Source organism: Aspergillus homomorphus (assembly GCF_003184865.1).
Source record: "Aspergillus homomorphus CBS 101889 unplaced genomic scaffold BO97scaffold_28, whole genome shotgun sequence".
In the NCBI taxonomy this organism is placed as follows: Eukaryota; Fungi; Ascomycota; class Eurotiomycetes; order Eurotiales; family Aspergillaceae; genus Aspergillus; species Aspergillus homomorphus.
The window spans coordinates 128,655-146,826 of NW_020291914.1; the positions used below are offsets into that span (position 1 = coordinate 128,655).

Sequence of the window (18,172 nt, forward strand, 5' to 3'; positions counted from 1 at the left end):
GCTCTTTTTCCTCCAGGTCTATCTACCTAGATGACCTTCCTACCTGGTCTTCTGGCTAAGCTTCACTGATGGCGGGCGAACAGAACAATATCGGCCTGACGCGACAAGTGCCAATCATCGACCACTGAAAGCGATCGACTTTGCCCAACCGGAGTTGCTTTAAGCGCCTGAAGGTGTGATTGGCAGGGGAGACGTATCTCCGCGTATTCGCCGTCCTTAGCGTAAGATATTCCATTACCCGCCACCGAGCTAATTGCGGCGTGAAATCCTCGCATGGCCGCCTGACCACAGGCGGCGATACTGGTAAAGAACGGTATCGACTCTGTGCTTGCTGTGTGCTGTTCTGCAGTCACTGTCAGTCAGTCAGTCAGTCTACAATCCCGTACTCCGTTCTTACTCACAAAGTTCAAACACTTCCTCCTCCCACTAACTAATCCTTAATCAATATCAGTTTCTAAACCCAATTTACCTTTTCTCTTTCTTTTTTCCCCTCTTCTTTGATCCCTCGACACGAACCAACAACATCAATCACCCACCTGGAGTAAAAGAGGGGTAAACAGCCGCGACTCTAATATCCACTCCCTTCCTTTGGTCACGCCCTGATTCCCCGATCCGCCTCTATCGTCATCTGCTCCAGTCTATCCTACCTTTCGTCCTCCCCCCTCCCTCTGCTTCTACCCACTCTCATTCACTTGTTGTTTCTTCGTACACTCCCTCATTGCCCTCTTTCATTCAGTGATTCTTGCTCTGTCTCTGAATCCTCATTCCTTCCTTTCCGTCGCACTCAATGCGTCGTGGCTCGACCGGTTGAATTCTCTCCAGGCTGCGCGCTGGCGGGGACGTTACATCACTCTTGCCCCCTGCTTGAATTGTCCCATGCATAGATCTTGATAACACCCTTTTGAATCTGTGAGGAGTTGCAGATGGGAAGACTCGAACCTGCTATATACGTGGTTGTGAGACCCGCCTCGCCTTCGTTGTAATACCCCATCTATCTTCAATAGCCCGACCCGCAGCTTCGCTTATCACCATGGCCGAGTATGTCCCCTCAAGCTGTTTAGCATTTCGCTAATTTCACACACCCATCGCTAACTGTCTGGAACAGTTTTATTGCCTTTCATACTTACTACTCGCGTCATAATTTCCTCTCACCTTCCACAATGCTTCCGCGGCCCACCAGCCACAGACGATCTCTCTCCTCCGAGAACAGGTCGCTGTCCCCGGACAGAACCATCACCAAAGCGCGATCTACAAACGATCTGTCGGAAATTGTTACCGAGAAACCAGCTCCTGGAGTCCGTTCGTCCAGTGTTGGGAATTTTCCAGACAGCAACTTTAATACCCTCAAAGATCCGAGACTTACAGGCAGCACGGAAAGCTCGGAAACCGCTTCTTCCACACAGTCGCACCACCCCGATCTCAGCAACGAAGTCGCCGCCTTGAGCGTCAAGCTTGTCCAAGCGATCAACAACCAAACCACGTTAGACGATAGCTTAGTCGCCACCCGTCAGGAATTGGAGCAGGCCCAGAGCAGGATTCGCATTCTCGAGTCCGAGAACGAAAAATACCGACGCGACATTGACCAGGAGGTTGTAATCAAGAAATCCGATGTCGACTACGAGATGTTGCGCCTGAAGGCCGCTTTGGCAGAAGAGAAGGCTCAGCGCGCGCTCGCAGAGAAGGAAAAGAAGGGCATCGAACAAGAACTCGAAACTTTGACTGCCGCTTTGTTCGAGGAGGCCAACAAGGTCAGTTTTTGAGAATCCATGTCACTATTTCGCGCCATGCACTGACATGTTTGTTCGATTGCAGATGGTCGCAGCTGCCAAGCTTGAGCGTGAAGCGGTGGAAAAGAAAAATGAGCAATTACGTGCTCAGGTCAAGGATACCGAAGCACTTCTCGCATCGCATCAGGAGCAATTGGCTGAACTGAAATCTGTTTTGCAAGGAATGAATATCACTAAAGACGACGCTGATGCTCGCACCATCATTTCGACTGCGCCGTCTTCTCCTGCTGCACCCCTACGCCCTCCTTCAATCAGGAAAAACATTGAGAGCCCAGATGTCGCGGAAGATATCATTCCCATAGAAGAATTGACCCCGGGTCCATGCACCAGCTTTCCACACTTGATCAAAGCTGTCTGTCGCACTGATATCCAAGCATATGAGGATTTCCGAGAATTGTTCACTACGTCCAAATTGTCCAAGCCGCCGAGTCGCGCCACCAGCGGGTCTTATGCTGGCTTGAATGTTATGAGCTTAGCTAGTCTGAGCACCAGCGGTTTCGGTTCTGCATCTTCATCACCTGCCAAATCCAACACGCATTCACCTAGTGGGAGCGTGTCTTCTCCTCAACCTGTTACCTCTCATATTCCTTTGAAGGAAACGCGTTTCTACAAGCGGGTGGTCGTGGAAGATATTGAGCCAACATTGCGACTGGATGCCGCCCCAGGGATTTCATGGTTAACTCGGCGGTCTGTTCTGGGCGGAATTTGTGAGGGAAGCCTGTTGGTTGAGCCCATGCCTTCGTCTGCCAAAAGATATGAGTTCCCATGCTCGCTCTGTGGGGAACGCAGGACTGGCTCTGTCAACGAGAGGACTCATCGCTTCCGCACATCCGATAACGAGACTGCCCAGCGCTACCCGCTTTGTGTGCTTTGTCTGGAGAAGGTGCGCTCATGTTGCGAGTTTACGGGATATCTCCGTTTGATTCTTGATGGACATGTCCGTATTGGGGATGCGGATGAGGAAAAGGACGCATGGGATGAAACCATCAGATTGAGGGAAAGAATGTTTTGGTCCCGAATCGGTGGCGGCATCATTCCATTGTTCAACCAGTCACACCGACACCACGCACACCACGAGAGTTTCTCAAGCGCCGCGGAGATGCCCCTGGAGACGATTGCCGACGGACCAGAAGGAAGCCTGCCCGATCTTACGCGCGAGACTGAGGATGAAAGCCTACAAGTACGAAACATCGACGAGTCGGACAACGAGCAGCAGGAAAAGACCTCCTTGAACGAGGACCCATTCGTGTCTGCTCCCTCGGACGTTGAAATCCCCGTGACTGTATCGGTGCCTGACGAGGGTACGGATACTGAAGACCAGGAAAAATTATTCCATGATACACACGAACAAATCGATGGGCCATCGACTATTGTCCAAATTGCCCACATTGACGAAAGCGAAGAACAACCTCCTGTGCATATCGACCACCCTGCATCGAAGAGTGGAGTTTGCTAATTCATTGCACCCATCATATCTCAAGACCTTTCGATACATCGACAATAGACATACATGATTGTCGTCGACCTTCCATTCTCGCGTTTCAGAGCCTCCTGTTTCGATATCCAATTGCTATATATCTTTCTCTTCGCTTCACACACCATATCTTTCTCGTGTGGCTGCTTGCTTAATCACTCACCGATCCCGTCGTTTTGCACCTCAGGCATAATCCGGAACAAGCGCAGCCCATGGTATGTATTCTTAATTATAGCTGTATTTGCTTCACCCTTGTATAAATAATCACCCTTGTTCGCTTCTTTTTACGTTCTTTGTCTTGCTCACCAGTTCATATCTTTGCTTTTCTCTTTATCTTGCTGAGCGCAAACTTCGAGGTCGCCAGGAGGCGCCGCGGACGATCCATGACATTGCATTTAAGTTTGATTTTTTCTACTGTTTCCACCTTCATATTTAAGATTGTTCTCTTTCTACTTTCCCCAGCTTTTGTCTTCTTTGCTTCTTCGCTTCGAACGTTTTTGTGGGTACTCGACACCATTCGACATACGAGGTGGCAGGATGGTATGATATATGGGATGGATGATACCGGAAGCGCAGGTTTGATATGCCTTCACATGCACATATTTAAAATCTATGATGATTTCACCTTTCACCTGGAATAATCAGGGCTTTGTCTAGTCCCTGCATCTGAGAAACGTAGCTAGATGTGATTTGCATCAGAAACGGGGTGATCACGACATGTTATAGCATGAAGCGGATAGCCGTTGCGTTCCGTGTCTTTGCATCCATAAAAGACCGGTGAGTTAAGTTATACATACTCCAATAAGAGGATGAAAAAGGTGCAGCAAGAATAAACTGATAACGCCCTCCATGGATGAAACAAATTTGAGAGAAAAAAAAAAAGAAAGACCGCGAATTTCCCCAATGCGCTATACCATACCCAGTGTAAGCGAATCAACAACTCTGGAAAACGACCCCGAAGATACGTCTCCTTCTTCCCGTGAAGGTACCCTCGTCTACCGATGCATACCGCCCTGTCGCTCGTGGATCCGGCGGATCTGCTCCTCCACGCTCATGGTCTGCGGGTTGGGTGGACCACCCATGGGCCCGACGGGGACGGGACCCTGCCCGTGCGCACCTTCGTAGGCCATCTTCTTCCGGCGGGCGTCGTCCTCGGCGGCGGTAGGTGCGGCGGCGCCGTTAGCGGTCGACGCGTCGAAAACGTCGCTGCGTTGGCTGGCCAGACGCTTAAGGTTGTTGACGACGTCCGCGGTCGACAGGTTCGTCGTGGCGCTGCGGGACTCGGCCTTGGCGCGCTGCTCCTTCCAGCGCGGGTCGAGCAACTCAATGCGCATGTGCTGCTCCAGCTCGGCGACGGGGATCTGCTGGTGGCAGTTCGGACACAGCGCTGTGGCGCCGCTGGCGCCCTGGCGGCGGGCCTGTGCGCGAGGAACGTAATCCTGACGGATGCGCATCGGTGGTTGTTGTTGTTGTTGTTGTTGTTGTTGATGCTGCTGCTGACTGGCTTTGAGCGCCGCGGCTTGGTCGCGTGCTTCCATGCGTTCGCGAATCCGTCGCTCTTCTTCCTGGTGGGCGGCTGAGAAGGCTGAGGCCGGGGCCGTGGGCCGCGGCGGCGCAATCGGTAAGGGGAGGCCGACGTGCGGGGGGAAGACGGGCCCGGCGACAGGGTTGACCGGGGGGGCTGGGGTGGGCTCGGGGACGAAGGGCTGCGAGACCTGTTCGGGGAAGTGCGGGTGCGGGTAGGCGTTGTAGTAGGTTTCGGCGCCGAAGTCGGTGGGCATGGCCTCTTCGATGCGCAGCGGGTTGAGCGACATCATCGCCTTCTGCTCTAGCGAGGCCGACTGCAGGTCGTTGAGCGAGGTCGGCGGCGGCAGCTCGATCTGATCGTCCGTGTCCGTGAAGAGCACCGTTTCGACCACCACGAAATCGTGCCAGTCGATCTCCGCGTAAGCGATCCGCTCCTGCTCCTCCGCTTCCTCCTTCTTCTGCTTCTGCTGCTCCTGGTATTTGGCCCACTCCGCGCGCTGCTTGGCCCGCTCGAGCATGTGCCACTTGTTCTGCGTGTTGCGCTCCAGATCCGCGATGCGTCTCTGCTCCGTTGTCGCGGCGTCGATGCCCTCGGCGCGGAGGAGGATGATGTACTGGTCCACTAGTCGCGTGAAGTACGAGTACAAGCTGTGTTGCGGGCGGAGGAAGTCGAATTGGAAGTTGCGCGCTTCGCGCTGCGACAGCGCCGTCATGAACGATTTGCCTCGTCGGGCGACGAACAAGGCCGTCAGCTTGACGACCTCGAGATCTTGCGCGTTGATGATGGGCATCCGCGCGGAGAAATGGAACTCGGGCGGTTCGGGCGGTCCCTGCGGCTTTGCGGGCTCACTGGCCGCGCCGGACTCGCCGGCGCGACCAGCGGAGACGGCTGTCCCTCGTCCTTCCCTGATCTCTACGAGGCGCCATTGGTAGAACGGGCCGTATGCATCTTCTGGATTGAGGAAGGAGAACTTGGGGTTGTTGCGTTCCTTTTCGCGGACACGGTCTGGAGACGGGCGGGAGTATTAGTAGTCGGAGCTTGAGTCTGAGAATCAGCTATCGAGAGCTTACCTTCGAAGACAGGGCCGTTTCGAGCAACGTAGCCGGCGGTTTTCTCGACGATTGCTAATGAGGGAAGTCAGCTTGACTACTTGCGCAAGATGGGTTCGCTGGAGCTCGGATTGACTGACCTCGAATATCCTTGGGTGGCAAGACTACACCCTCGGGGGGTTTGCTCACCTCTTCCGGCAACGGAGTATTCCCATTGCTCACTGCCGCCATGATATGAGCCGGCAAAGACAGAGACCGATAGTAAGCTGAATGCTGAGATGCGAGGGTGGTCTTGCGGGCGTCGGAATGGTCTTTTCGGGCTGGACTTCATCTTCGGACGGCGGCTGCTGGCGGTTAAGCGCAGGCGGTCGGTGATCCGCGCGGGTAGAAGGAAGGGAATGTGATTGGGTGACGGATCCCGTCCCGAGTCTAGGCCGAAACGGGACGAACAGTGCCTGAGCAGTTCACATCAATAATGGAGATGATTAAATTCATAGTAATGCTAACTAATTAGGGATCCAACACTAATTTCATAGATTCATCACCGAACGCTGGCCAAGAGGTAAGGTACAATCTATTGTATGGGGTCATTGGAGTCATTACCGCCCCCATTGGGCTGGTAGGCAGTGCCGACGGGGTTACGTACTGGTTGCATCGGGGCGGAAGACGGAGAGAAGAGTCCAGCCGCCGCAGCAGGCCAGCCACCGACCGGAACTGCATGCTTTCAATGCTAAGTTGAGTCTACTATTACTTAGTGGTTCAGTTATCTACTGTCTTCCTACTAAATCCTCCCGACGATCTGGCCTTAAACCGGTCAACTACAGCCAAACTACGCTTTCATCCCGCCTCCCTAATCGTCCCACACGTGTTGCTCTCTTTCTCCATCCATTCAGCTCTCACCCACCCCCATTCCTTTACTTTCTTTCTTGCTGGTCCCTTCGCTGTCATGGCCCATTGTCTCTAATTCTTACTCTCGTTCATTGACCTTAGGTTTTCCTTTCCCTTTCCCTTTCCCTCTCTCCTGTTTCATCTCTACTCTACCTTTGCTTCATCAAGCGCGGGGCTTTTATCTGAGGGCTCCCTCCTGGAGTTGGAGCAATCGACTGCCCGGCATTCGTCATTTCGTTCGCCCGCAGTATTTCTGGATGATTTAACCTGTCCTTTGTCCAAATTGTCCTTGGTCCTGTCCCTCCTCGCTCTTTGATCCCAGCAACCAAGCGCCTCAATCATGGCGCCAAACCCCAAAAACACGCTGGAGGTCAACTCCGCGCCGAAGTCGCAGCTACGTTCGTCCAGTCGCTCTCCAGGCCCCAAGAGTCGCAAAATTGTGACCGTGCGGGCGCCCAGCTATGCCTCCGAAGGTGTCACGGACAACAATATCTTCAAGCTTCCCGCCTCCGATTACAAGACTTTGGTCGTGGTGACCATTGTCGCTGCAGTTGTGCGTCTGTTCCGGATCTACCAGCCTTCCAGCGTTGTCTTTGATGAAGTCCAGTATGCCTCGATCTTTCTCCCTTTTGCGCAACTCCATCTGACACTCAATGCACAGTTTCGGTGGCTTCGCCTCCAAGTACATCAAAGGCCGTTTTTTCATGGATGTCCATCCTCCTCTTGCTAAACTTCTCCTTACATTGGCTGGCTGGCTTGCGGGCTTTGATGGCGAGTTCGACTTCAAGGACATTGGCAAGGACTATCTCGAGCCTGGGGTGCCTTATGTCGCAATGCGGATGCTTCCGGCGGTTCTGGGTGTCCTGACGGTGCCATTGATGTTCTTGACTCTGAAGGCAAGTGGATGCCGCACCATCTCGGCCGTCCTGGGCGCTGGTGTGGTCATCTTCGGTAGGTGATAGCTCTGAAACACTGACTGGTGTCTGCTAACTCGCCCCAGAGAACGGTCTAATCACTCAATCGCGTCTGATCCTTTTGGATTCCCCATTGGTGTTCTTCACGGCGCTTACGGCGCTGTCGTTCACATGTTTCACGAACCAGCATGAGATGGGACTATCGCATGCTTTCCGTGGACCCTGGTGGTTCTGGCTGGTCGCGTCTGGTCTGGCCTTGGGTGCTACACTCAGTGTCAAGTGGGTTGGTTTGTTTACTGTCGCTTGGGTTGGATCGCTTACTGTCCTCCAACTGTGGGTGTTGCTTGGCGATACGGTCAACGTTACACCTGTATGTGGTGATACCCTGTGCTGCGTCCATGAGAGAAGCTAATCCTTCATTGTATAGCGCCTTTGGTTCAAGCATTTCTTTGCCCGCTTTTTCTGCCTCATCATCATTCCTCTGACATTCTACTGCGGAATGTTCGCGATCCACTTCTTGTGTTTGGTTAACCCCGGAGACGGAGATGGATTCATGTCCTCCGAATTCCAGGCAACCTTGAACTCGAAATCCATGCAGGACGTGCCTGCAGATGTTGTCTTCGGCTCCCGTGTCTCCATTCGCCATCTCAACACTCAAGGAGGCTACCTTCACTCCCACAATCACATGTACCCCACGGGAAGCAAGCAGCAACAGATCACTCTTTACCCTCACAAGGACGAAAACAACGTCTTTGTTCTCGAGAACCAGACCCAGCCGTTGGGTCCTTTCGGAACCGTGGAGGGTCCTCTGGCGTGGGATAACATCACCGCTGAATACATCGAAGATGGCGCTACTATCAAGCTGAACCACCTGATCACGCGCCGCCGAGTCCATTCACACGACGAGCGTCCCCCTGTGACCGACGTCGACTGGCAGTTTGAGGTTTCTGCGTACGGATATGACGGCTTCCCGGGCGATGCAAACGATCTCTTCCGTGTCGAAATTGTTAAGTCCATGTCCGATGGTGAAGAGGCCAAGAAGCGGCTACGGACCATTCAAACCAAATTCCGCCTCGTCCACGTCATGACCAACTGCGTTTTGTTCTCCCACAAGGTCAAGCTTCCCGAATGGGGCTTTGAGCAACAGGAAGTTACCTGTGCCAGAGGAGCTACGCTGCCCAACAGTGTGTGGTACATTGAATCTAACAGCCATCCGATGCTGGCTGAAGATGCGGAGAAGGTCAATTACAAGAACCCTGGTTTCTTCGGTAAATTCTTCGAGCTGCAGAAGGTCATGTGGGTTACGAATGCTGGTCTCACGGAATCCCACGCATGGGATTCTCGTCCGCCATCGTGGCCCACCCTACTCCGTGGTATCAACTTCTGGGGTAAAGACCACCGCCAAGTCTACCTTCTTGGTAACCCATTCATCTGGTGGTCGTCAACTGTGGCTATCGCTGTCTACCTTGTCTTCAAGGGCATCTCTGCCCTCCGTTGGCAGCGTAGCTGCGGCGATTATCGCAATGTTAACTTCAAGCGTTTCGACTACGAGATTGGCACCACTGTTCTTGGCTGGGCTTTCCACTACTTCCCCTTCTATCTTATGGCTCGGCAGCTCTTCCTGCACCACTATTTCCCGGCCTTGTACTTTGCGATCATGGCACTTTGCCAGGAATTCGACTTCCTCGCCAATCGTATTAGAATGCTTGGCTTGCCGTCTAAGCCTTTGATCGGCAAGATTATGGCCGGCTTCTTCCTTGCCGCGAGCATTTTCACCTTCATCATCTATTCGCCCTTGGTCTATGGCAACCCCTGGACTCAGGAGGCTTGCAGACAAGTGAAGCTCCTGGATACATGGGACTTCGACTGCAACACCTTCTACACTGATGTAAGTCTTCCACCTGAAGCTGGGAAGCTCTACACGTCACGTCGCAATAACTGACACGTCCCCTCAGCTTAGCCATTACGTGACTCAGTTCGTGGATAGCAACGCAAACGCGGCTATCCCCCCTACGGAGACGTCTGTCCCACAAGTCCCTCCCGTAGTGGCACCGCCTCAAGATGAGCCTCAACAGCATGCCCAGGAAGTTCTTCAGGAGGAGCCCCAGGAGCCGGCGGTCACGCCCCGGGCCCGGCATAGTACCAAGGCACGGGTCGAATATCGCGATCAAAATGGCAACATCCTGGACGATGAGGTCGTTGCCTCGTTGAGGAAGGAGGGCAAGGTGTCCTTCGAGACCCGGCACGAAACCTCAACCCGCCTGGAAAAGGGTCACCTCGTCGATATGGTGGACGGTGAGATCGAATTTGCTCCACCACACCCTGACGTTGAGGGCCAGAATCCCGAAACTGTCCAGAGACATCAGCCCCAAGATGTGGAGGATGGCCCGGCTTCAGCAGCCGGCCACGGTAGCTCCAAGGAGCAGCAGAGTTCCGCGGACCCCAAGCCGGCCAGTGAGGCCAATGAGGCGACCAAAGCTTGAACGAAATAGACATGGAGTATTCAGTTGGGGTTGTCTGTACTTCCATTCGATCTTTAGCTCTGCTTATTTATTCTCCCTGTACTTCTTTTGCAGCCGTAATTTTTGCCTCATTGGACTAACGAAATGTGACATCTGTACATGAATACCTGTTCGCGAAGATCAATGGATTACTCTACACTTTATCACGGTTACTTTTTTGAAGGGATACCGAGTTAGTGAAAGAAAGAAACAAGAACAAAAACATAACGATAGATCTTCCCACCAAAAAGAACCTCGTCAAAACGGACTATGCACAAAGCTGTTATCAAAACGGTCTTCTCTCCCTCATATCCTACTCTCTTGTACTCTAATCTTCACACGCACACACACTCTCTCTCACATACTCACGCACTCAAGTTTTAGTGTACAGCGATCATCACCGATGTTGCCTCAACTTCAACTTCACCGATTCGAATCTTTCCGATATGGTGCGGAGGGTTTTATTTAGTAGTCCCACTCCTCCTTACCGTACTTGTTGAAACGCTCGTGGAGATCCTGCGGTATGAAAGTTAGCTAAATTGGATGGCCTAAAATCATATATAAGTCATAGTATCGAGGGCAGGCCATACCTCGGGCAGAGTCACGTTGGGGACGATGACAGTGTTCAAGGCACTGGGAGCGTTGCGCAGGGGCTGGCTCTTGTCACCGTGGGGGTGGTACTGGTACTTGTAGACCTTGCCCTCGGCGTCGGTCTGCTCCCAGGGCATGGCGCTCTCGCCGATGCGGACGTTGCTCTCGGAGGTGACGGAAGTGGGCTTGCGACCGAAGTACCTGAATCGCATTTGAGTTAGTGAACTTGTTTTATTTTTTCTTTTTGGCAAGCAATTGACGTGGGTGACATAGAGGGCGGGCTGGGTGTTGAGTTTGTGGATTGGGTGTGGTGACAGGACAGCCTCGGGGCAATTTTGCAGGAAAGCGAATCCCGGGCGGAAAAGAGAGGTTGGTGGTGGTGGTGGTGGAATTGAATTTACCATCCGGCGAGCAGGAAAGCTCCTGACATGACTCCGAGGAGGACCTATAGGTTTATCCAGGTTCGTGTTAGAATGCCATTGTAGTAGAACAGGGGGGTTCGCGAGGGTCGAGAGGTCAATTGAGGTGGTGCTGGGGCTAGTGGTGCTGGTGGTGGTTCCGTACGTAGAGCTCGGGGTCACGCTTGGGACCCTTGTCGAGGTTGGCTTCCTCGACCTTGGAGGACTGGAAGCGGCGCTGGGGAGCGCGGAAGAGGGATTGGCGGGCGAAGGCCCGGCGAGAGGCCATAGCAGCGATTGAGGACATTGTGATGGTGGTGCTTGTGGTTGTGTAAGTGGAATTGAGGTGAGATGGTGGCCAGTCTACCAAGAGTAGTAAGAGGTGTGGGTTTGAGGGGGAATCGGTGGGTGCGTGTCGGACGATGATGTTGCCGGCGCATCATCAGGTGACATCCCGTTGGCCAGCGCGATTCGGACTCTAGCTGACTCAGCTGACCGTTTGCGCCTAAGCTCTCAGGCTGCAGTTTGGTGGATGATCAGACCACGGTCGGCTGCCGTCGACGTCCTCGACTTTCCATCATTCCACCCTTGTCTTGCCCTGCCTGGTCCGAGTCGCAAACGACGGCTTGACTCTGGAAGCCCATGATCGCTCATTCGCATCCTTACGCTCCTAAAGGTCATGGTCGTCCTTGCGATCGTACTATGATGGGTTCTGGTTGCTAATAACGCCTCCTCTCCCTTGGCAGCATCCCTTCCCTCCCATCTAGGTCCGTTTGCCTGTTGCTCCAACAGATTTCCCTGCCTTGGGTTGACCTTGGACAGGGGTTGGCCCAAGCCCTGGGCTCTCTTCCCTACCACCCCCCGATATAGCTCGAAATTAATTGCCCTTGAAAACTAACCCGCCAGTGCTTTCTTTTAGGTTGCTTACGCTCATTTTCATTTATTAAATCACTTCCACTACGATATACGATTTCTTGTCATTCCTTCAAATCCTCTTAATTCCGACCTTCATCCGACCCTGATCTATACTCACGCCTTCAGAGCTGCGGGTCCCCGGCATCTAGATCATCATCATACCTCGATCGTCTTTTTACCCCTGTCTGGCCACAACATGATTGATGCACGACGCTGATCTGTGAATCCCCGACTATTGACCACCCCGTACGAAAGTCCATCCTCTTTTTCGTCAACAATGTCCGAGACCAGCGATGCGCCGAATCCCCCGCCCGCGCAACATGTGTTAGGAATACCGCGACCTCCTTCCGTGGGCGGAATCTCGTCCCGCGTCACCGATATGGCTTCAGACGATGGAGATAATTCCCAGACCTATACCGGTATGTCGTCGCAACCAACACGCTCGCGACCATCCGTATCCCGACGAGTACCCCCGCCCGCAAGGAGCTCCATCACAACCACGAGCCAGGCGACGGCAAGACCTGGCAGTTCCGGCAGTCGATTGAGCCGGTCTCATATCCCCTCCTTGACGGCGCAGGGCTTCTTCCGTCCGATGTCATCCCAGCGACTTCAGGCGCATAGGGGTCGGCCCATGACGAAAGGAACCACGACAGACACTTCGGAGGAATGGGGGGAGCACGGAAGCCAGAACAGACAGAGTCTGATCTCGAATAGCACCGCGCCCCGGGACTCTCTTCCACCGATAGATCAGGAACCTCCTCCTTCGAGAGGCACCGAATTCACAGATCCTGTCCTTCCCGACCGAACGGCCTCGAACGCCAGCCCGATGGGCAATACGACCGGGAGGAGCATAGGCGAGAGTGCGAAGCTCATCCACAACCAGGAGAGAGCTTACAAGCTCAACCCACCACACCTCAACCTGGGAGTAAACCATAACAACCCGAGTGGCCATGAATCGCCTCAGAGATCGCCTCTTTCCTTCCTTTCGCTACAGAACAGAAACCAGGTGCAAGAAGCCCGTGATCGCGCGCATGAGAGGCTGTCTTCGGCCGGGTCGACACCTGCGTCAATCGAGAAACAACCCCCAACAACCAAGCGTAGCCGTCTAGGGAAGAACTACGAGTATTTTGTTGGCAATACGATATTCTTCGGACGGGGAAGGTTGCAGAACTCCAGGGACAAGCCGGTCAATATCGCGACTGGAATCTTCGTGGTGGTGCCATCGGCGCTGTTCTTCGCATACTCGTAAGGAATTCTGTCTCTTCTGGGTGTCGTTGGGTAGTCTTTACTGATCGTGCATAGGGCCCCCTGGCTCTGGCATCATATCTCGCCTGCGATCCCGATCTTGTTCGCCTACCTCTTCTACTTATGCTTCTCTTCGTTCATTCATGCTTCGGTTGTTGATCCCGGTGTATGAGTCTCCCAGGACCTTGAGATACGTTCCCATTGGCTAACTTCTCGCCACAGATCATTCCGCGCAATCTTCACCAGCTGCCGCCACCGGACCCTTCAGATGACCCTCTGGCTGTAGGCCCGCCAACCAATGACTGGGTGATGGTCAAACTAGCAACGTCCGACGTTGCCGCCATGGACGTCCCCGTGAAGTACTGCGAGACTTGTTGTATCTGGCGCCCCCCGCGCTGCTATCACTGCCGGGTGTGTGACAACTGCGTGGAAACTCTGGACCATCATTGCGTCTGGCTCAATAATTGTGTTGGCCGCCGCAACTACCGATACTTTTTGACCTTTGTGGCCTCCTCCACGCTCCTCGCATTATTCTTACTCGGAGCCAGTCTCGCGCACATTCTGGTGTACCGGAACCAGGAGCACATTAGTTTTGGCACCGCGATTGATAAATTGAGGGTGCCTTGGGCTATGGTGCTATATGGTGCAATTGCTGCGCCGTATCCAGCTTCTCTGTGGACGTATCACATTTTCCTGGTTGGCCGGGGTGAAACCACTAGAGAATATTTGAACTCTCACAAGTTTGCCAAGGCCGATCGCCATCGTCCCTTCACCCAAGGCAGTGCCATCCGAAACTGGCTGTCCGTGCTCTTGCGACCGCGGCCCCCGACCTACATGCAATTCAAAGCAAGTTACCGTCAGGGTGATCAACGCTTGAGCACTGTTAAGCGGAAGTACCTCCCTCGCCATGTTGAGCGTCAGCCCGACATCGAGATGCAGCGAGTCCCTTCTACACAGCCACCAGAATGAGATGAGGTAATTATCTATGATTCTAGGTTTGGCGTGGTTCAGTTCGGTTCAATGAATGTCTTACCATCTCACGACACAATTTACAGCCCCTCAGTGGGTAAACTATTTTCTCTTTCCTTTTTTTCCTCCTTTGCTTTCCTTTCTGCCTCAAGACTACTGCAATCATAATGCATGTTGCACCTTTTTCACAGCCTTTGGTTGGATTACTCGGCGTCTGAACGTTTACGCTTACATACCCCTTTCTTCCTTCTCTGATTATGCCTGAATGTTCAAGCGAGCTGCCCATTTGAAGCATGTCTTGGCTATACGTTCTTTGCAAGATACTTCTCCTTGATTTCCACTCTAGATGCCCACCACAATCAGTCGGGGGTGCAGGTTTCCGGTTCGCCGGACCAACTTGATATCACACCGTGTTCAGGGTTAAATGTACAATAAGTCAGAATAAATTCGAGCCGATAGACGGTGATTGACGAAGAGACGATGCACCGAAGCATCCAGATTCTCATTGGTGAAAAACGGAGCGAGAGGTGGGTGATTTATGCCGCATCCGAAGTAGTTCGGCGGCGGCGACGACATGGATGTAGGAGTGGGATAATGGCGATCAGAATTGTAGAACCCCGCCGACAGGAGGGAGAAATTGCAGCAGCCAGAAGTGACCCCGGAGACTGGAAATTGGCTGGGAGGGTTCACTGTCTTGTGCCATCTGCATTCCGCGGCGCCGTCCTTTCGGGGCTGGCTGGCTAGCTGGCTGGAGAGAAGAGAAGAAGAAGAATAATAATACGGACAACTCCTCTTCGACCCTCTCTCTCCGCACCTCCTCTTCCTCCTTTCCCACGCTCTGGCCCTCTTCCCTTCCCCATCCAAGTGTTTCCAGGCTTTGCTCCCACCGGGGATTCTTGCGCCGTGGGTCTTTCTTGCGGGATTTATCATGATCTGGGAGAGATAAGCTCTGATCCGGTTCGCTCCTGGTGACAAGGCCACCGTCCACCCCGAGTCAGTCAACGCATCTTCCCCGTGCACAGGCAACCCAGGGCAGAATCGGCCTGGATTTGACTCGTTCTGTGCGAGAACTGTCGAGCTATCTCAAAGGCGCTTTCTCTGTACTTTTATCTAGCACCCTCGACCTTATCTCCCCACCGCATCTCGAAATCCTTCCCCCCGGATTCTCACCATGGAAGGCCCAACTGAATTGTCCGGCGCGTCTCCCGCAACACCCGCCACTCTTGCAGACCTCCAGAAGCACACTCATGCACACGCAGACACATCAATGAGTTTCGAATACACCGAACAACTTCTCACCCCCGAGAACAGTCGCTCCGAGACGTCAAGCAACAACGAGCACGCGTCCCACGATGAGAACCCGACCCAACGCCGACGATCAACACGTGTAACACGCGCCTCGCTGCGGGGGGGACTCCGACCAGACGACATTGCGGGAGCAGACAAATATGATGGTTCCTCTCCGGGGAATGACAGTGATCGCTTGCTTGCCAGTCGTGACGAATCCTCCGTTGCGGAGAAGCAGAAGCGATCGTCGTCTTCCTCCGCCTCCCACCTCCGACACAGCATAGCGGTCATGGAAACAACCCTCTGGGCCGATGAGCAGACCAAGCTAGGCAACCACCCCATGACTCCGGAAACGCAGACTTCCGACAAGCCGTCGCAAGAGCCGCCCTCCGACGATATCACCACCTCTCTACAGCGTCGGACTCTCCGCAAGCGCGTGGAGCGGGTGCTGACCCAGGATGAGAAACAAGAACAGGAGAAGGTCACAACCGCCGCGACGGCTGCCAAAGAGGATTGCCCGAAGCCCACTCGACGCTCAACGCGCTTGAGTGTCCTGGACAAGGCGTCGGACTTGGTGACTCGGGCGAGCAGCGTCCTGGGAAAGCGCTCGCGTGAGGCGACGGAGAAGGGCAAAGACGCCGGGCGTCGGGAAGGGCTACGACCGCGCAACCTTGTCACCTCTAACAAGGAGGAACAATCTGTCGCTGCAGCTCCCGGTGACCCTGCATCAAAGAAGAGACGGGTCTCCGAAAGCGACCTGCCTGCTGCTGCGGCCGAGGCTGCTGGCGAAAACTCCCAGGCAGGCACAGCTCCGGCACCTCCCCCTGTACCACGCGTGAGGCGGAAGCGCTGGCTGGCCCATGGGCTGTACACTGGGCAAGAGCGCGAGGACGGACCGCCCAGCCAAAGTCGGAGTAGAAACCGAAGAAAGAGTCAGAACAACAAGACAGAAACTCCGCCTCAGCGTCGGCTGCTACCGATGCCCATGTTCGCTGGAGAGAGGCTCTTGCAGAATGGCAGGGACTTCAAGCTTCCGTTCGACATCTTCTCGCCGCTGCCACCGGGTCAACCGAAGCCTGACGAGTGGAGAAAGACCAATAAGAGTACGTGCCTCGCACTTCTACGCCTCTACTGCTCAGTTGAGTGCTAACGTGAATATTAGACGTCTTTGTCGGTGATGCGGGGAGCATATGGCGCGCAAACAAGCATATCGACTTGTCGAACTGTATGTGTACAGAGGAGACCGGCTGCGACGAGGATTGCCAGAACCGGCACATGCTGTACGAATGTGATAGTGGGAACTGCAGGCTGGGTCCTGAGTGTGGTAACCGGAGTTTCGAGGAGCTCAAGCACCGGGCCAAGGCTGGAGGCAAGTACAACATCGGTGTCGAGGTGATCAAAACAGACGACCGCGGCTACGGAGTACGCAGCAACCGCACCTTTGAGCCTAACCAGGTCATTGTGGAATACACGGGTGAAATCATCACGCAGACTGAATGTGAGAGGCGCATGCGTACGGTTTACAAGAACAATGAGGTTTGTCATCTGCGTCTTCCAATTCTCGTCGATCACTTCGATAACAGATTCTCTAGTGCTACTATTTGATGTACTTTGATCAAAACATGATCATTGACGCTACTCGGGGCTCGATCGCTCGCTTTGTGAACCACTCTTGCGAACCCAATTGCCGCATGGAGAAGTGGACTGTCGCTGGAAAGCCGCGTATGGCTCTCTTTGCCGGGGACCGGGGCATCATGACTGGGGAGGAGCTGACTTATGACTACAATTTTGAGTGAGTAGGGAGCGTTGTTGGGGCCTATGATACCTGCTAACGTATCCGACAGTCCCTATTCTCAGAAGAATGTCCAACAGTGTCGATGCGGTGCCTCGAATTGCCGTGGGATCCTGGGTCCGCGACCGAGGGAGAAGGACCGACGCGCAAAGGAGCAAGACGAACGGCAGAAGCAAGCCGGCTCGAAGAAGCCTACCATCAAGCGGAAAGCCAACAATGTACTCAGCAAATCACCTTCGGGTATCACCAAACAACGAAAGATCCTCACGACCAAGGCCGTCAAGGCAGGTGGGACGAAGGTAGTCGCCCGCGCCCGCGCCTCCGTGTCGAAGTCGACTTCTGCTCGAGCGAGGCCGGTGAATCCCAAGTCAACCAGCGCGGCAGCTAAAGCGACCGTCAAGAAGCTTGCCACCACGCAGAGAGCTACGACGAAACGAACATCGAAAGCCGAGCCTCCGAAGACCAAGATCAAGCTTCCCACTGTCAAAGCAACCAAGGCCAAAGCTAGAACCGCGATGCCCAAGACACAGACGCTGGCCAAGGCAAAACCTACCCCCGCCGCCGTGCCAGCCAAGTCAACATCCAAGCTTAACCGGCCATCCGCGGCTACGAAAGCGAAGATTCTCGCCGCAGCGAAAGGCACGAACTCACGAAGACGGTCCGCAGCAAAGAAGGACGAGAGCAAGGGTGCATCCAAGACCAAATCACCTACTAAGGTGGTGAAGCAGATCCCCAAGAAGCGGCAGAGTGTGAGGAAGGCTACGAAGACCGCGTCTCCGAGGAAGAGCAGGAAATGAAACACGAAAAAGAAAAAAGAGAACTCTACCTGGATAC

At 53.9% G+C, this 18,172-nt stretch overlaps 7 protein-coding genes across 7 annotated transcripts in view; 4 read left to right on the plus strand and 3 right to left on the minus strand.

Annotated features, from left to right (window-relative positions):
• Positions 1-675: 675 nt before the first annotated feature.
• BO97DRAFT_122532 (guanine nucleotide exchange factor SEC2) lies at positions 676-3,444 on the plus strand. The gene is made up of 3 exons (XM_025689981.1): positions 676-1,038; positions 1,106-1,748; positions 1,813-3,444. Exons 1-3 carry the CDS (start codon positions 1,031-1,033, stop codon positions 3,241-3,243), a joined length of 2,082 nt encoding a protein of 693 aa, XP_025549721.1. The 5' UTR covers positions 676-1,030; the 3' UTR covers positions 3,244-3,444.
• A 548-nt stretch (positions 3,445-3,992) lies between these two features.
• Positions 3,993-6,131, minus strand: BO97DRAFT_471617 (putative pre-mRNA splicing factor). The gene is made up of 3 exons (XM_025700052.1): positions 5,979-6,131; positions 5,860-5,913; positions 3,993-5,794 (listed from the first exon to the last, which is right to left on the minus strand). Exons 1-3 carry the CDS (start codon positions 6,067-6,069, stop codon positions 4,257-4,259), a joined length of 1,683 nt encoding a protein of 560 aa, XP_025549722.1. The 5' UTR covers positions 6,070-6,131; the 3' UTR covers positions 3,993-4,256.
• A 474-nt stretch (positions 6,132-6,605) lies between these two features.
• On the plus strand, positions 6,606-10,299 carry pmt1 (protein mannosyltransferase 1). Its single transcript, XM_025692861.1, has 5 exons — positions 6,606-7,332; positions 7,388-7,677; positions 7,727-8,010; positions 8,068-9,528; positions 9,596-10,299. The coding sequence occupies exons 1-5, from the start codon at positions 7,067-7,069 to the stop codon at positions 10,121-10,123; spliced, it is 2,829 nt and encodes a 942-aa protein (XP_025549723.1). The 5' UTR covers positions 6,606-7,066; the 3' UTR covers positions 10,124-10,299.
• A 307-nt stretch (positions 10,300-10,606) lies between these two features.
• On the minus strand, positions 10,607-11,437 carry BO97DRAFT_415870 (uncharacterized protein; the record flags this gene model as incomplete). The annotated part of the gene is made up of 4 exons (XM_025696411.1): positions 10,607-10,657; positions 10,732-10,933; positions 11,134-11,177; positions 11,297-11,437. 4 exons carry the CDS (start codon positions 11,435-11,437, stop codon positions 10,607-10,609), a joined length of 438 nt encoding a protein of 145 aa, XP_025549724.1.
• A 759-nt stretch (positions 11,438-12,196) lies between these two features.
• On the plus strand, positions 12,197-14,469 carry erf2 (palmitoyltransferase ERF2). Its single transcript, XM_025689982.1, has 3 exons — positions 12,197-13,290; positions 13,348-13,456; positions 13,513-14,469. The coding sequence occupies exons 1-3, from the start codon at positions 12,323-12,325 to the stop codon at positions 14,257-14,259; spliced, it is 1,824 nt and encodes a 607-aa protein (XP_025549725.1). The 5' UTR covers positions 12,197-12,322; the 3' UTR covers positions 14,260-14,469.
• BO97DRAFT_122464 (uncharacterized protein) lies at positions 14,470-15,310 on the minus strand. Its single transcript, XM_025689980.1, has one exon. The coding sequence runs from the start codon at positions 15,187-15,189 to the stop codon at positions 14,680-14,682; it is 510 nt and encodes a 169-aa protein (XP_025549726.1). The 5' UTR covers positions 15,190-15,310; the 3' UTR covers positions 14,470-14,679.
• BO97DRAFT_471621 (putative histone-lysine N-methyltransferase (Ash1)) overlaps positions 15,081-18,172 on the plus strand; it is a 3,143-nt gene continuing 51 nt past the window's right edge. The window contains exons 1-4 of the mRNA XM_025700053.1: positions 15,081-16,649; positions 16,709-17,082; positions 17,139-17,338; positions 17,391-18,172. The exon at positions 17,391-18,172 is cut by the window's right edge and continues 51 nt beyond it. Of these exons, the coding sequence (XP_025549727.1) occupies positions 15,431-16,649; positions 16,709-17,082; positions 17,139-17,338; positions 17,391-18,135 (2,538 nt within the window). The 5' untranslated portion in view covers positions 15,081-15,430 and the 3' untranslated portion in view covers positions 18,136-18,172. The remainder of the gene's footprint in view (positions 16,650-16,708; positions 17,083-17,138; positions 17,339-17,390) is intronic.

Bases quoted from the DNA above. Each gene is read 5' to 3' on its own strand.
- BO97DRAFT_122532 (XM_025689981.1), top strand. The intron at 1,749-1,812 runs GTCAGTTTTTGA...GTTCGATTGCAG, and splicing joins TGTTCGAGGAGGCCAACAAG to ATGGTCGCAGCTGCCAAGCT.
- BO97DRAFT_471617 (XM_025700052.1), bottom strand. From the start codon at position 6,069: ATGGCGGCAGTGAGCAATGGGAATACTCCGTTGCCGGAAGAGGTGAGC. The intron at 5,914-5,978 runs GTCAGTCAATCC...TTCCCTCATTAG, and splicing joins GCCACCCAAGGATATTCGAG to CAATCGTCGAGAAAACCGCC. The intron at 5,795-5,859 runs GTAAGCTCTCGA...GCCCGTCTCCAG, and splicing joins AAACGGCCCTGTCTTCGAAG to ACCGTGTCCGCGAAAAGGAA.
- pmt1 (XM_025692861.1), top strand. From the start codon at position 7,067: ATGGCGCCAAACCCCAAAAACACGCTGGAGGTCAACTCCGCGCCGAAG. The intron at 7,333-7,387 runs GTATGCCTCGAT...CTCAATGCACAG, and splicing joins GTTGTCTTTGATGAAGTCCA to TTTCGGTGGCTTCGCCTCCA. The intron at 9,529-9,595 runs GTAAGTCTTCCA...ACGTCCCCTCAG, and splicing joins GCAACACCTTCTACACTGAT to CTTAGCCATTACGTGACTCA.
- erf2 (XM_025689982.1), top strand. From the start codon at position 12,323: ATGTCCGAGACCAGCGATGCGCCGAATCCCCCGCCCGCGCAACATGTG. The intron at 13,291-13,347 runs GTAAGGAATTCT...GATCGTGCATAG, and splicing joins GCGCTGTTCTTCGCATACTC to GGCCCCCTGGCTCTGGCATC. The intron at 13,457-13,512 runs GTATGAGTCTCC...TTCTCGCCACAG, and splicing joins CTTCGGTTGTTGATCCCGGT to ATCATTCCGCGCAATCTTCA.
- BO97DRAFT_122464 (XM_025689980.1), bottom strand. From the start codon at position 15,189: ATGATAAATCCCGCAAGAAAGACCCACGGCGCAAGAATCCCCGGTGGG.